At 37.9% G+C, this 13,989-nt stretch overlaps 2 protein-coding genes across 3 annotated transcripts; both read right to left on the bottom strand.

Annotated features, from left to right (window-relative positions):
• Positions 1 to 2,262: 2,262 nt before the first annotated feature.
• Positions 2,263 to 7,666, bottom strand: LOC127423182 (ER lumen protein-retaining receptor 2-like). Its single transcript, XM_051667314.1, has 5 exons — positions 7,401 to 7,666; positions 4,782 to 4,882; positions 4,514 to 4,672; positions 4,132 to 4,384; positions 2,263 to 3,415 (listed from the first exon to the last, which is right to left on the bottom strand). The coding sequence occupies exons 1-5, from the start codon at positions 7,489 to 7,491 to the stop codon at positions 3,381 to 3,383; spliced, it is 639 nt and encodes a 212-aa protein (XP_051523274.1). The 5' UTR covers positions 7,492 to 7,666; the 3' UTR covers positions 2,263 to 3,380.
• A 1,367-nt stretch (positions 7,667 to 9,033) lies between these two features.
• On the bottom strand, positions 9,034 to 13,867 carry LOC127423176 (protein-L-histidine N-pros-methyltransferase-like). 2 transcript variants are annotated; one of them, XM_051667303.1, is made up of 6 exons: positions 13,739 to 13,867; positions 13,415 to 13,576; positions 13,139 to 13,329; positions 12,820 to 13,029; positions 12,490 to 12,674; positions 9,034 to 10,023 (listed from the first exon to the last, which is right to left on the bottom strand). In XM_051667303.1, exons 2-6 carry the CDS (start codon positions 13,574 to 13,576, stop codon positions 9,815 to 9,817), a joined length of 957 nt encoding a protein of 318 aa, XP_051523263.1. In that variant the 5' UTR covers positions 13,739 to 13,867; the 3' UTR covers positions 9,034 to 9,814. The 2 variants fall into 2 exon arrangements, with proteins under 2 accessions (XP_051523263.1, XP_051523262.1); XM_051667302.1 differs by lacking the exon at positions 13,739 to 13,867 and having other exon boundaries at positions 13,415 to 13,591.
• Between the last annotated feature and the right edge of the window lie 122 nt (positions 13,868 to 13,989).

Below are 13,989 nucleotides of genomic sequence, written 5' to 3'. Positions count from 1 at the left end.
CACATCATCTGGTGTCACATCTACAAAACCTTTTGGACAAAGGTAAATCCCTTTCTACCATCAAGGTTTACCTGGCAGCCATTTCTGCTTGCCACATTGGCTTCATTGACACAGCAGTGGGGCAGCACCCTCTCATTCGTAGATACATGAAGGGTGCTCGCTGTTCTGTGCCAGTTACTAGAAAGCTTGATCCTGAGTGGGACCTCTCCATGGTGCTGGAAGTTCGGTCACAGCAGCCTTTCGAGCACATTTGTTTAAAGTTTTTGTCTTACAAAGCAGCAATACTCCTGGCGATGGTATCAGCCAGGCGTGTTAGTGATCTGCATGCCCTATCTGTTCATTCTTCTTGTACAAGATTTTCCCCAGGCATGGAGAAGGTTTCTCTTAGACCAAATCCAGCCTTTTTCCTAAGTGTTTCCCTAAATTCACAGGGGAGGTGTTAGAGTTCAGCGCTTTTCGTCCACCTCCTTTCGCCTCAATGGAACATGAGAGGCTGAATGCTTTGTGTACTGTGTGTGCACTCCTCATGTATGTGCGTAGGGCTGAGACTATCAGAAAGAGCGACCAGCTTTTTGTCTCATGGGCTTCCCTCCATACGGGTAAACCTATATCAAAACAACGTCTTTCCCATTGGCTTATGAAAGCAATATCTATGGCAAATACCTTTAAGGGGCTCCAGGCCCTTTAGGCCTTAGGGCCCACTGCTTGAGAGGCATGGCTGCTTCCTGGGCCCTGTTTCAGGGAGTCTCTCTGAAAGACATTTGTTCAGCTGCATGTTGTGCTTCCCCCCACACTTTTGTCAGGTACTACCAACTTCATGTCACCAGAACCCCAGTAGCACATGCGGTTTTGGGTGTGGGTTCTTCATAATGGGTTCACCCATAACCCTTTCTCCCTCACTGTGTACGTGTCATCTCATAGGTTTCACACCAAGCACAATGCACAGCCTTTTCTCCCTTTGTTGTGTATGGGTTATGGAGCCTTCTAATATTATATAGGATGTGTCATGCACCGCCTTTAATTGGGAGACCATCCTTTTGGCTGACAGCATCTCCCTGTAAGTGTATAGGGCAATCGGGGAGTTATCCATATATTCCCATGCTGGATCTCGAACACGAGATGATGAAAGAGAACGATAGGTTACTGTGGCAGATCACTAACTCTCTTATGAAGGAGGAAGCGGGGGACGGCGATGTCAGCTCCAAATTAACTTTGCTTTTCAGCACAATATACAGGAATGCACACAAAGGCACTGCTGTGTGGGTCTCTTTCTCTCCCCTCCTGCAGTCTGGACTGCCCTCCAGCTCTCACTGTAACACAGAACAGCTGTTAGAGATAATTTCCCCACAGGTGTCAATCCTTACCGTTCTTCCTCTCCCAGCCTCGCTCTCCACAGACGTCGCTCGGCCATGCCCATATCACCAAAGTTACCTATTCTGTAACCCCAGTTCTGAAACATTAAGTGGAGAGATCCACCAGCTTGCTTCACAAGAAGCAAATATGCTCACAGAGGAAAGTAGCGCGTACATGTCCTTTTATGCCCTCAGGTAAGGGTAGGGCCTTACGGCAACATTGGACACACGCTCCTGTCTGTCAAGCCAGACTTGGTGCAATTGGATGCTTCTGCAGAGGTCAGGTGCGTATGCCCTTCCCATAGGTGGATCTCTCCACTCGATGTTTCAGAGAACTGGGGTTACAGAACAGGTAACTTATCAGTTACCAGATGTAGTTTTGTTGCCGTTTCTCCCAAAGACAAATTCCGCTGTGACCAGCACCATGTTGTTTTGTTACATGACTCCATCCATCGAATGTTTAACCTTTTCTCACAGCCCAGAGTGTTCTGAACTGAGATAGTCTGTTTAAATTAAATTAAATTTTGTGTTGTGTATAGCAAACCCTTACAAACAAATCGAAACTAGCCAAATTTGCTGCTCGTTATTTTCACATTCAAATGAGCTTTTGATTCACAGGAAAATTTTGCCAGAAATTTAGGAGTAAAACTATTTTAATAAGAAAAGAAAAAAATACTCTGTGCACCTTTAAAAGCATGAGACCGAATCTCGTTTTCCATATGTTGAAGATGGCATGCCTCGTTTGAGTTGTCTATTTACTAAATGCTAAAATAAATTCCAGCTCCTTTTCAGTATATTTTGCTGTGACTTGGATGAATGAGTGCCTTCAAGACTAAATCAATATATTGAAGTACTGGTATATTGAAATGATTATTTTCTGTCATGGCAAAAGTGACATTTTCAAAACAAGTAGTGTTTCCCATAAAATCTTTATTTGAGGCTGTCGTATCATGCAAAAGTGGTTTAAAAAAAAAAAACCCCAAAAACAAATCAAAAACTGGCTATAAAATAATCTTAAAGTGGTAATTGTTGGGATCAATAACATACCAAAGGATGGTGACTGCTTAGTGAAAATCTTTAACAATACCCATTCCACCAAATCTCTTATAGATTAAAAAGAAAAGAAAACAGCCCATGAACAAATATCATGAGGATACTAGTATGGGCAGCACTGGTCAAATTTCAACAAATTCCATCCCATCAGCTTACACAAATAAACACTTAAAAAAATGGCATCAATGGAATTTGGAGGTGAATTAGTCAGAATAACGGAACAAATTTGATTGAATTTATTTTTCCATTTAAAAAAAAAGAAACTGATTTGTAGTGTCATTTACAGTGATAAAGGCCATGTCAATACAGTACGCTGACAGACAGTGGTGAGGATGTTTTAAGCTGCTTTATAACTACAAAAAAAAAAAAAAAAAAAAAAACTCTAACATTGAGTTTGTTCCATTTAACCTAAATGAAAAAGCAGACCACTGTTTGGGTAACCACTGTATTATGATTGACCTTCTTTAACAAAGGAATATTGTATTGAGAAATTGAGCAAACCCCCCCCCCCCCCCCCCATCATAAGAAGCAATGTCCAACAAACACTTCCTTAATCTTTTTAAAACACATGTACATTTAATCAGTTTGAAAATACTCTTACAAACATAATCAATATTCATCATAAGAATCAGTCCCTGACTGTTAACTTTGCCAGATTCAAGGCATTTTTCAGCTCCATTATGATGCTGCCAGTCAAATCATATTACACATTGCATGTAGAAAACTTTTTTCTAACTTTTTTCTTTATACAGAATAATAAAAAAGGGTAAGTCAAGATGCATAAAACAGGAATCCGAAAACTTTAGAAGCCGTAGTGTGGCCACTGCTGTAATCCAGAGCACTTGCTGTGAACGAGGGCTCAGGATGAACAGAAATGGATCTCTTTCGCACTCCGTCTCAGGCATCTCACTCATCCTCTGTGGCCGTGGTGTCCCAAACCCCTCCGTGGACTGCCAGGGCCCCTCTCTTTGGCACTTAAGCTGGCAGACTCAGCTTCTTTCCTTTCAACACTAAAAATGGAAAGACACACATGAATTGCTTCCAACTATCAGATTACAACAAGTAAAAGCGAAGTTTAGTAAGATGATCACAACAGGCCTAGATATTTCCATTGATTCCACAATTTTCTGTTTGGAAGGGTCAGCTAGAATCAGTACAGATAACAATCAAATCCTCAGCCTAAAAAAAGGATAATACCATGATGGCCCGACAGTGATGCCTGATCATTGCTAAAGTCTATCAAAAAGTCCTTTGACACGTCGATGATACTTCAATAACTGTTGAAAAGCAATTCTTCCAATCACTTATGTGGCTGCGACATCTAAAGAGAAGCATGATCAAAATTTCAAGCTTATCGATTTGACTTTCCCCCAAAGATGTCAAACAAATCTCAGTAAGTCAGCTGCTTTAAAACAACTGAAGTGTTGAATTTCTGCACCACTAATGCCACAAAACAGAATTGCAAAGTAATCACTGTTTTCAAACAGGTTTTTTGAACACTCCCCCCATCTGCCATTGGTCAGATAGTCCCACCCCAAACTACTACCTACGAAAATCATACTTTTAGTTGATTCTGCACATTAAGTTGGGATAAGAGAAAGTATTGTTTAACATCGAAACAATTACACACTTGACCTTTAAGGAAAAAAAACCTGTACATTTCAAATATAAAAGTCATCCAGCACTAACAATGAACACATACGAGGATTTCTAAAGACCAACTCACCTTTTGTTACATATAAATAAAAGAAATCACAGTAAAGGATTGTCTGAACGATGCCTGCCACGATGGCTATCATGTCAAAGAAGCCCTCGATGTAGAAGCGCCAGATCCAGTTAAAGAGATAAAGGGCACGGTAGAGGCCAAGGAAGAATAAGTAGTGAGTGGTGATGGTCTCGGCTTCTCCGGTCTTGCTGATCATAAAAAGCTGAGGGAGGATGGACACAGACTCCAGATAGATGGAAAATGTCCACAGGATCTGTAATGAAAAGAGCACAACAACATTAACAGGTAAACTGGGGCAGCTTTCTATTAGCAGCTAATCTCTTCAAAAGGCATGTTTAATTTAATGCAAAAGGAAAACAACAGCCTGGATCTGCTCCCTTACCTCTAACGGAGAGAAATCATGGTTAACGAGGAATGCCAGGCCGCCAACTGGGACGACCAGGAATTCCACCCTGAAAGTGTCGTGGTTGCCATCATATGTGGCCTTGAACTTCACGTAGATCAGGTACACTGTGGCGTAGGCACATCCAATATAGATGACCTGAAACATGAAATGAGGGTTCATTTAAACAGTAATACTAGTACTATTCTTCTCTTTGTTAATTGCTTTGTGTAGAAGGATGAACTTCAATCAGTCTGTTCATCATCACCTTCATGCTGGTATTGTACAAGGAAATGAAGGAGGTGAGAAGGTCCAGGTAACGCGTGGTGAACACCAAGGCAAACAGAATCTGACTCTTTCCAGATATACCTGAAAAACACGCAAATGGGATCTAACAATATTATGTGCGAACAGTAATGTTTATTCATATGAGACCCCATTTCACACTCTCGTTTTTCTTTGTATATGCAATCATGTTATTTTTGAAATTCAAATTTGTAGAGTGAAGGATATTTATTTTTATTTTATTTTTTTGTGTAGTTCGTAGGAATGCAATCTTTGTGTCTGTGTTGGTTTCATACATTTATGAAAAACATTTATAGAATTTTCTAAGAAAAATAAAAAAAATACAAATTACACAAATATTTCATGACTTTAAAAAGTAAAGTGGTGGAACCATCAAGTTAAAGTTATTAAAATTCTTTCCTTGTATCTTCATCATTAATTTCAAAAAAGTTTTCAAACATATTTTAAAGGTATAAAATAGAATTAGAAATATCATGCATTTTTTAGTCATATCAAGAAGTTTTCTTGTGGTTTCTCAATTTGACCTGTCCTGAACAAACTTTGCCTTTTTTTTATTTTTTATTTTTATAAAAATGTCAACATATCTGATATAAAAATAAAAAAAAATACAAATAAAAAACCTTCACACAGTCATGAAGGTCTAAAGGGGTCTTCTCTGTTTTACAGTTTTCTTGTCACATGATCAAAAGAGTGGCTACATGCATGTTGGTTACACCACATGACTTTAATTTGGTAGACAAACATTTTTCAAATGAATAATATTTTAAAGAGACAGTTCACCCCAAAATGAAAATTCTCTCATCATTTAATCGCCCTTGTGCCATCTATGATGTGTATGAATTTCTTTCTTCTGCTGAACACAAACTAAGAATTTTAGAAGAATATTTCAACTCTGTAGGTCCATACAATGCAAGTGAATGGTGACTAACATTTTAAGCTCCAAATAGCACATAAAGGCAGCATAAAAGCAATCCATAAGACTCCAGTGTTTAAATCTATATCTTCAGAAGCGATATAAGTGTGGGTGAGAAATAGATCAATATTTAAGTATTTTTTAATATAAATTCCCATCCCTGCCCAGAAGGTGCCGATGTGCACAAAGAATGTGAATCGCCAAAAACAAAAGAACAACAATTTGGAAGTAAATGTTTATAAAAAAAATGTATAGTAAAAAAGGACTCACTGATCTGTATTTCACCCAAACCTATTATATCGCTTCTGAAGATATGGATTTAAACACTGGAGTCTTATGGATTGCTTTTATGCTGCCTTTATGTCCTTTTTGGCACTTCAAAGTTCTGGTCACCATTCACTTGCATTGTATGGACCTACAGAGCTGAGATATTCTTGTAAAAATTTTCATTTGTGTTCAGCAGAAGAAAGAAAGTAATACACATGTTTGGGTGAACTATCCCTTTGAGGGAAAAAAAAAAGGGTTTCATGCATGTTTTTTTTTTTTTTGTTGTTTTTTTTTTTTTTTTTTTTTAAACAATAATACAATATTATTCCAAACTACTCAGGCCTATGCCACCATTTTTTAATCAAAAATGTCAGCTTTTAAAAAGACTTTTATTTATTTTGATCTCCCAACAGTTACACCACTTAGACAATTTTTGACATTTGAGCATTTAAAAAATGATCAAAATGACTCTGAACTCAGAATTTTTTAAAAACACGTTCAACACAGAAGTGTATTCAAGTATTTGTTTTGTGTGAATAGCATTTTAAATGTATTTTTTAATAACTTTATAGTTCCAGACAAAAATAAAATATATAAATGGATCACTGGTCCTACTACATAATCCCTATACGTCCATTTGTGCTATTTCATCACTCTATAATCACGATTTCTTTTAAAAATAATAGTAGGTTTGTCCAAATGTTGACTAGCAAATGAACGATCAGGTCTATCTAGTGCACAGTTCTTGAGCAACCTTGAACAGATATGACAATCTGGTCAGACACAGTAAACTTAATCCATAATTACAAATCCATCTACTTTTTTAGCTGATACATCGCATCTCTATTATGACCGCCCGTCTAAAATAAATAGGCTAATATTATAATGGCATCCTGCTGCCACGTCACAGGTCACTGCATGCAATCAGAATGAATGAATGAAGTCATCATGAACTTTATCTACAGCCTAATCATCTGCATATGATGCAAAACTCATGCAATAACGTTGAACAGGGTTTCAAAAAATGATTTTGCTTAGATTACCACTTTTTTTTTTACTGTAGCTTGATGTGTATGTCATGCATCTAGTACTAAAAACAAACTTAAGTTCAACTGTGGGTGGCAGGACTGGCAAAGACGTAGTTAATTGTATAAGAAGTACATCAATTTTACTGTAAAATATAAAGCTGTCATCACAAACAAACACTATCCATATATCATCATTCCGTCTATTTCAGTCAAATGAGGCCTAGTGCAAAAGTTCACACACAAATAAACGGATTAACTGCCCAGATAAACTTCTGTCAAACAGACCAAATGCACACACACTCAGAAAACAACCGTAAACAGTGCAGAGTGCAACTGGCGTGTCAATTTCTCGTACAATCAATGCACAACCCACCTGCACACGACCTTGTTTTCCATATTTTCAGCAGCAGGATGATGATGGCTGCTAAATGGGAAAGATCCCCCGTCAGTCTGAAAATGTTCATGTTTCTTAAGAGCTGATGAATGGGTGAATTAAATGTATCTGGTGGACAGGCTGTCCGATACTTCAAAGTGCTGAGCTTTCCCCCGACAGCGCAATAAAGACGGCTATTCCCGACCGAAAGATGGCGAGAGCAGCGCGACGTGGCCCGGGGACGTGGCCAACACGAGCGCTCAGTACGAGCTGACAGCGGGTTGGCTGAGCCTCGTGATGATGTTCAGAGTTGGGCGGTATATGTTGCCTGCTAATAACTGGTTTCTATGCGGCAGTGTTGTTTTCCTCAAGGGGGCGCGTGACGGCTCAGACAGTCGAATTCTCCGTTGAGCTGCATTCAAAACTTAGGAGTTTTTTTTTTGTCTTATTTGACTCGAGATTTTTTTTACCTAAAAAGTACAATTTTTACATCTTCTAATCCCAAGTATTTGGTAAGTGACATGCGATTTCAAATCTTCCGTAACAGTCTGTTTTAAATTAGTAAAAATCCCTAACCAGTAATCGAAAGCGACTGTGATTGGTCCATATTCAACAGCGCTGAGAAAAGTAACAGGAATCACGTGAAAACGTATTTGTTTTCTGACGCTTCTGATGTGCTCTGGCCAATAATTTACACCTCAGAAATGACTCTACGGAACTTTAATAACCAGCAAAATAAAATAAAAAAATACTTCGTAAAAACACTAGAATTATCATTTAATTCCATCATAACCTTACCAGTTAGGTTACCTTACCAAATCCCAGAACGCTAAGCCCCGCCTGTTTTAAATCCCATCTTTCAGGCTAATGGCCATTCTACCTGTTTATTCTGTTTCTTTGGCGTTCGGACGCTTGTTAAGGGTGGGGAGTTTCTAATGAGTCAGGGTTGCGGGATCCTGCTCATGAGGATGTACCTCTCTGTACAGTTTAAATCCTACTCGTATTCAAACACACTTGAATCAGACGATTGGTGTTCGCAGGCAGGTTTGTTGGTGCAGGATTAGGCAGGAATCCAATCGCATAATATATAAACATATTTATCCATACAATGTCAACTTTTAATGCACCAATAACTCCTTTACAAATTAGATTTAATTAAGAGTTATCTGACTCCATTGATGGGGCGTTTGGCAGGTTTAAAGGTGGCCTTACCCGAAAGGAACTGTTCACCCAAAAATTAAAATGCTCTCATTATTTACTCACCCTCATGCCATCCCAGATGTATATGACTTTCTTTTTCAGAAAACAAAGATTTTTAGAAAAATATTTCACATCTGTAGGTTTATACAATGCAAATGAATGGTGACCAAAATTGTGAAGCTCCAAAAAGCACATAAAGACATATATAAAGATATTCTTCTTACAATCTATGTTTTCTGAAAAAAGAAAATTATACATGTCAGTGATGGCATGAGCATGAGTAAATTATGAGAGAATTTTCATTTTTGGGTGAACTATTCCTTTAATAGAATCTGAACCCACAGTTAAACAGTGTGAAAAGCCTATAATTATCCTGCTTACCTCATCATGACACATTGGTAATACCGCATCACATATCAGGACTCAAAGAAAATACTGAGACCAAAAGAGTTTTATTGCACAGTAATGGTTTAGCCAGGTGATTGATTAGATCAATGTCACGAGAATAAATTCACCACTGGAAAAATAAGTAGCTACACTAAAAGAGCATCACACCCAACCATGTAATTAACTATTAATTACATACTGTTATATTCAGACACTTTGGACCTCATTGATGAAACATGCGTAGAACGCCTTTCTGTCTAAATCTTTTATAAATCTGTTATAAATTGTTGCATGTGAACTGAATGCAAGAATGGTTTAGTTCTGCTTGTGTTTCATGAATTAGTCACTTTACATGTACTACATCGAACAACAGACATAATTTTATTGAATATTGTTAATACATTAAGAAAAAAAGATGCTTTACATTGGTCCTAAAATGTTTCAAAAAACGTTCATAGAGACACATGAGAAATTCAGTTTATACTAGCGGGCAAAACAAACATAGAAAACTTACAGGGAGAACCACAGTAATGAGATTTGGAGTCCTTAATACCTCCATATTCACAGAATTCATATGTTGTATAATTTGTGCTTTTTCCGCTACATGAAATACCTCCAACCAATAGTACTACACCTGCAGTACAATTACAGTACAGTCCATAAGTTTGAAAAACATATGTTGCTCAAAGTTGTCATTTTCCTGAGATGTAACAGACAAGAAACCTAATTCATTTATACTTACTGGTACATTAAGCCCTTTCATTTAATTTAAATGTTAAAATTTGTCTACCTAAAATAATTCAGTTCTAGAGCAGAAATTGAAAACTTCAATTCTGAGGTTTTAATACAAATACTGCATCATCCAGCACATAGTAATCCTTGTACATATCTCCCTCACACAAGTACGGCAAGCGTGTGACCGCCTCCACCTCAAACCCCATCTTCTGGAACACTTCTGTGGTCAGGTGTGTCACCTGTTCTTCCCACGTCTTGCCCTCGACCTTGATATGCTCCTTTGGTCGTACCCAATTTCCACCTGAGAGCATAATGATAATAATAAAATACACCACTCGTGTATTTTAAACCACTCGTATTAAAAATAAAATGAGTATATTACAAGATTTTACGTTAGGAGATACAGTGGCCTTAAATTAATTTGGATACCTAAGCCACACTTAAATGAATGCCAATGCATTAGACTACAAAATATCTAAGGTACGGCCCAATGAATTTCGCGATGCGGAAAACATGGACGGAATCGTGAAATCCAGTCATAAAAACAGAATAAACTATTAAACGCAGAATGTCACAGAATGTTACATATTTGGGATAAAATAAATGTATTAATGCTCAATTATTCAAATTAAAATTGTGATATGTCCTTGTGTGATGATTAAACCACGAAAGGCTGAGATTTATTTAATATACAGTCTGAATGTGCTGCACACTTCAAAGGTAATGTGTGAAGCTGGCCGCTCATAAACTAATAACACCTCATCATAAGCACAAGCATGAAGTGCACTCCGTGTTTGTAATAGATAACAAACAGCAGAGCACACATTAAGCTTGAAGCGTGCAGCACACGCAGACTATACATTTATATAATTAAATTGCAGCAAAATATAATCTTATTATCTATCTGTCTTCTACATATTATCATCTATTTTCAATAAACATAACGATTTAGGAGCAAGGTCCCCTCTTTCAGCAATTAATCTGTTAATTTTCTGTGCATTTTTAAACTTTAAACTGGAGAGCACTGGCTTATTTAAGGGTTAACATCACTCTTAAAGGAATAGTTGACCCCAAAATGAAAACTCTATCATCACTTAATCGCCTTCATGTTTTTGCAAACACATATGGCTTTCTTTCATCCGTGGAACTTAAAAGGAGATGTTAGGGTAACTGTCACCATTCACTTTCATTGTATGGAAAAAAAAAAAATGAATGAAAGTGAATGGTGACTGGGACTAACATTCAGCCTAACATCTCCTTTTGTGTTCCACAGAAGAGAGAAATGCATATGGGCTTGGAACAACATATAGTCGGGTAATCATGACAATTTTCATTTTTGGGTGAACTTTCCCTTTAACTCTCTGTAAAAGTATTTGTTAAAGGTATTTGCCAACAACAATATAAATGTAAGTCAGCACATGATTGCAAACAAAAGACTGAGGAAAAGGATCATAATGTAGGTTGTATACAATGAAAAAATTCCATTTGAATAAAACTAGAAGTAAGAATTTAGGTAAATAGTAGTCCCCCAGGAGATTTAGATGAGATGTTAAATTTTGGATGTTTTAGTTTTACAAGATTTATTAATTTTGAAAACGGTGATTTTAGCCATTCTAGAATTTCCACAAGCGGTCAAGCTGAGCCGCTGGATTAGCCACACCCTCTTTTTCCAAAACCCTGCCCTCCAAAGATACCAAACAAGCTTTTTGAGACCGACAGGAGCAGAAACGGTAGTCCAAAACAACAGCAGCAAAATAGCGCCCTCAACTGTCAACTGTTATGAGCAAAATGGCATAAAAATTGCATTATGCCTTAATAATTCGCTGCAACTACAAAACTATGAGAATGTGCAAAATGACTGACAAGCAGAAAGTGTCATTGTCGGTGGCCAGTTGATACATTTTTGTTTGCTGTTTACAAAATCTACAGCTGTCACAGAGACGTGAGATATCTCAGGACACTTATTTTATTAATATCTTTCAGGGAGTAGTACGATTTTTTGCATACCTTTCCATAATAATAATATTTAAATTTTTTTTTGCCTAAAGCACCTTTAATTAAATGAAAATAAAATGTAAAAAAAAACCGAGCTTCACCATATAAATGAATGTGCTGCTATGGCTGAATCACAGTCTGCTGATATTCGTCACACTTGCTTGTGATATTGCTAACATATAATAATAATAATAATAGTAATAGTAATGATAATAATAAAATAATTTATTATTAAATTATTGTTATTAGTAGTGTTTGCTATTACTTTGAATATTACATTTGTCTATATAATAGTAATATTTGTCTGTCACAATGTCATGCATCCAATTAAACAGAGCTTTTATTTTGGCAGAACCTTTATTTTTGACATATTTCTGAATTATGAAAGAGAGCAGAGCAGCACCTCTTGTTCATTCTGCAGCGTGCAGCGCATGCAGACTGTATAAAGTATTATTTAATTAAACAAAATCCTTCTGCTGCATTGATTTCATGTTTGTACATGTAGTAAAATTGGCACTATCCTGGAGTGTGGTACCTAAATTAGCAACAAGATGATATCGTAGCATTTGAAATTTTTGGTATCGTGATAATTAATTCACGATTTTTCGTTAGTAACCCTAACATAAAACACTTTTCAAGCAAACGCTTCACAAAAATAAGTTATGTTAGGTTTCAAATGATAAAAAAAATATATATATTGCTCACAAGGATGAAAAAAGTATCCCAGACACTATTAACTGAACTGTAGTTTTGGTTACACCTCTCATCTTACCTGTCTCTACATAAGGCTGAAAAGGCAGCACAGCTGCAAGGATGAGCCGCCCTGTTCCAGGCACCAGGGATTGCTTGATGTACTGCAGTAGTTTAAGTGGTTCATCACACCGGTCCAGCAGGTTCAGACAGCTGATCAGATCATACTGGAACCCTGTTCTCTGCCATTCATCTATCCCTAACAAGCTGCCAAATGAAAGTCAAGCACAGAGGACTCAAATTCACCTCAATGGATAATTCAAGGGCCGGTAGATGTTGCATTGTATTACCGTTTGACAGCAGGCCAATAGCCAGAAATACAAGAGATGGGAGCATCCAAAGGTGCAATTACCTGTAATTCTTTCTTTTGAGATGCCATTTCATAGGCGTAGAGACTTCTGTGGCATATATCTGATTAAAATGAGAGCCCATCACTTCCGTGACACCCCCATCGCCGGCTCCCAGATCCAACAGTCTTTCCGCTTTCCAGTCTGGACTGATCCGGAGGAGTCGTCGAAACTGGTCCTTTGAAAAGACAAACATGGAACCCCGTCCCAGAAAGCTGCGGATAAACACACGGCCAGGACAAAGTCACTTTACGAGCCAAAATGAGCAAATCAGAGACAATTCAAAACATTGAGGATTATAAAATGAGTGCAGAACACAGTTACCCATTGATCGATGTTCGAGAAATAATGGGGCTTAAGACGGTGGAGAACAGTGAGTGGTACAGCTGGGTGAAAAGCCAACTGGATTTCTCTACACTCCTGCGGAGAAAATCCTGTGTCTCAGCATCCAGATGGCTCTGCACAAACACAGACTGAACTTTTTCTCCAAGCATGTCTGGACAGCAATCGTACCACTGTAAAGATAGTTAAATTTGCACTTTAAATCACTCAACAACAAGTCAATAAAACACAACAAACGGTCATCCACACTTTACTTACCTTCTGGGCTTCATGTCCAGTAATGTCACTCTCAGTCACCATGTTCATGAACAGAGAACGAGCAAGTGGACTGCGAACATACTTTCCAGTCCACATCCTTCTCATTGCCAGAAGAAAGGATACGTAAAACACCACCCAAGCGCAGAAGATGAGGGTCTTCATCTGTACATTACACATAGAGACAGTGCTGTGAGTCAAACAGACCGGCGCTTGAACAGATGATGACACCTAAACTAGTGAAGAAAAACGACCTGTACAAGAAATATCCCCAGCCCCCCCAATTCAACGAACAAAAATTCAAAGCAAGCAAACAAACAAACAAACCTGAAGGTGTGGTGCAGTTTAGGCGGCCACATCTTTGTTAAGTGTAATCCGCAAGACAAATACATTTGCCACAAATCAGTGGAGTTTCATTGCAGACGTTTACTTCCTGTGTTACATGTTAATGAGCCCGTCAATCCACGAGAGCCACCTGTCATACCCGGTACTACCACTAGGCGTCGATCATAAAGTCAGTTTAACTCTAAAGGGGGCGGGGCCTCCACCCATAGACTGACAGCAACGCTTAGCTTCTA

Source organism: Myxocyprinus asiaticus, chromosome 32, assembly GCF_019703515.2.
Source record: "Myxocyprinus asiaticus isolate MX2 ecotype Aquarium Trade chromosome 32, UBuf_Myxa_2, whole genome shotgun sequence".
In the NCBI taxonomy this organism is placed as follows: domain Eukaryota; kingdom Metazoa; phylum Chordata; class Actinopteri; order Cypriniformes; family Catostomidae; genus Myxocyprinus; species Myxocyprinus asiaticus.
The sequence above is the reverse complement of the archived record's forward strand: the minus strand, read 5'-3'. Positions and strand labels throughout refer to the sequence as shown.

Bases quoted from the DNA above. Each gene is read 5' to 3' on its own strand.
- LOC127423176 (XM_051667302.1), bottom strand. From the start codon at position 13,591: ATGTGTAATGTACAGATGAAGACCCTCATCTTCTGCGCTTGGGTGGTG. The intron at 13,030-13,138 runs GTAACTGTGTTC...GTTTATCCGCAG, and splicing joins TCTCGAACATCGATCAATGG to CTTTCTGGGACGGGGTTCCA. The intron at 10,024-12,489 runs GTAAGATGAGAG...TTATGCTCTCAG, and splicing joins TCAGCCTTATGTAGAGACAG to GTGGAAATTGGGTACGACCA.
- LOC127423182 (XM_051667314.1), bottom strand. From the start codon at position 7,491: ATGAACATTTTCAGACTGACGGGGGATCTTTCCCATTTAGCAGCCATC. The intron at 4,883-7,400 runs GTGGGTTGTGCA...CGTGTTTTTCAG, and splicing joins GAAAACAAGGTCGTGTGCAG to GTATATCTGGAAAGAGTCAG. The intron at 4,673-4,781 runs GTGATGATGAAC...TTCATGTTTCAG, and splicing joins TGTACAATACCAGCATGAAG to GTCATCTATATTGGATGTGC.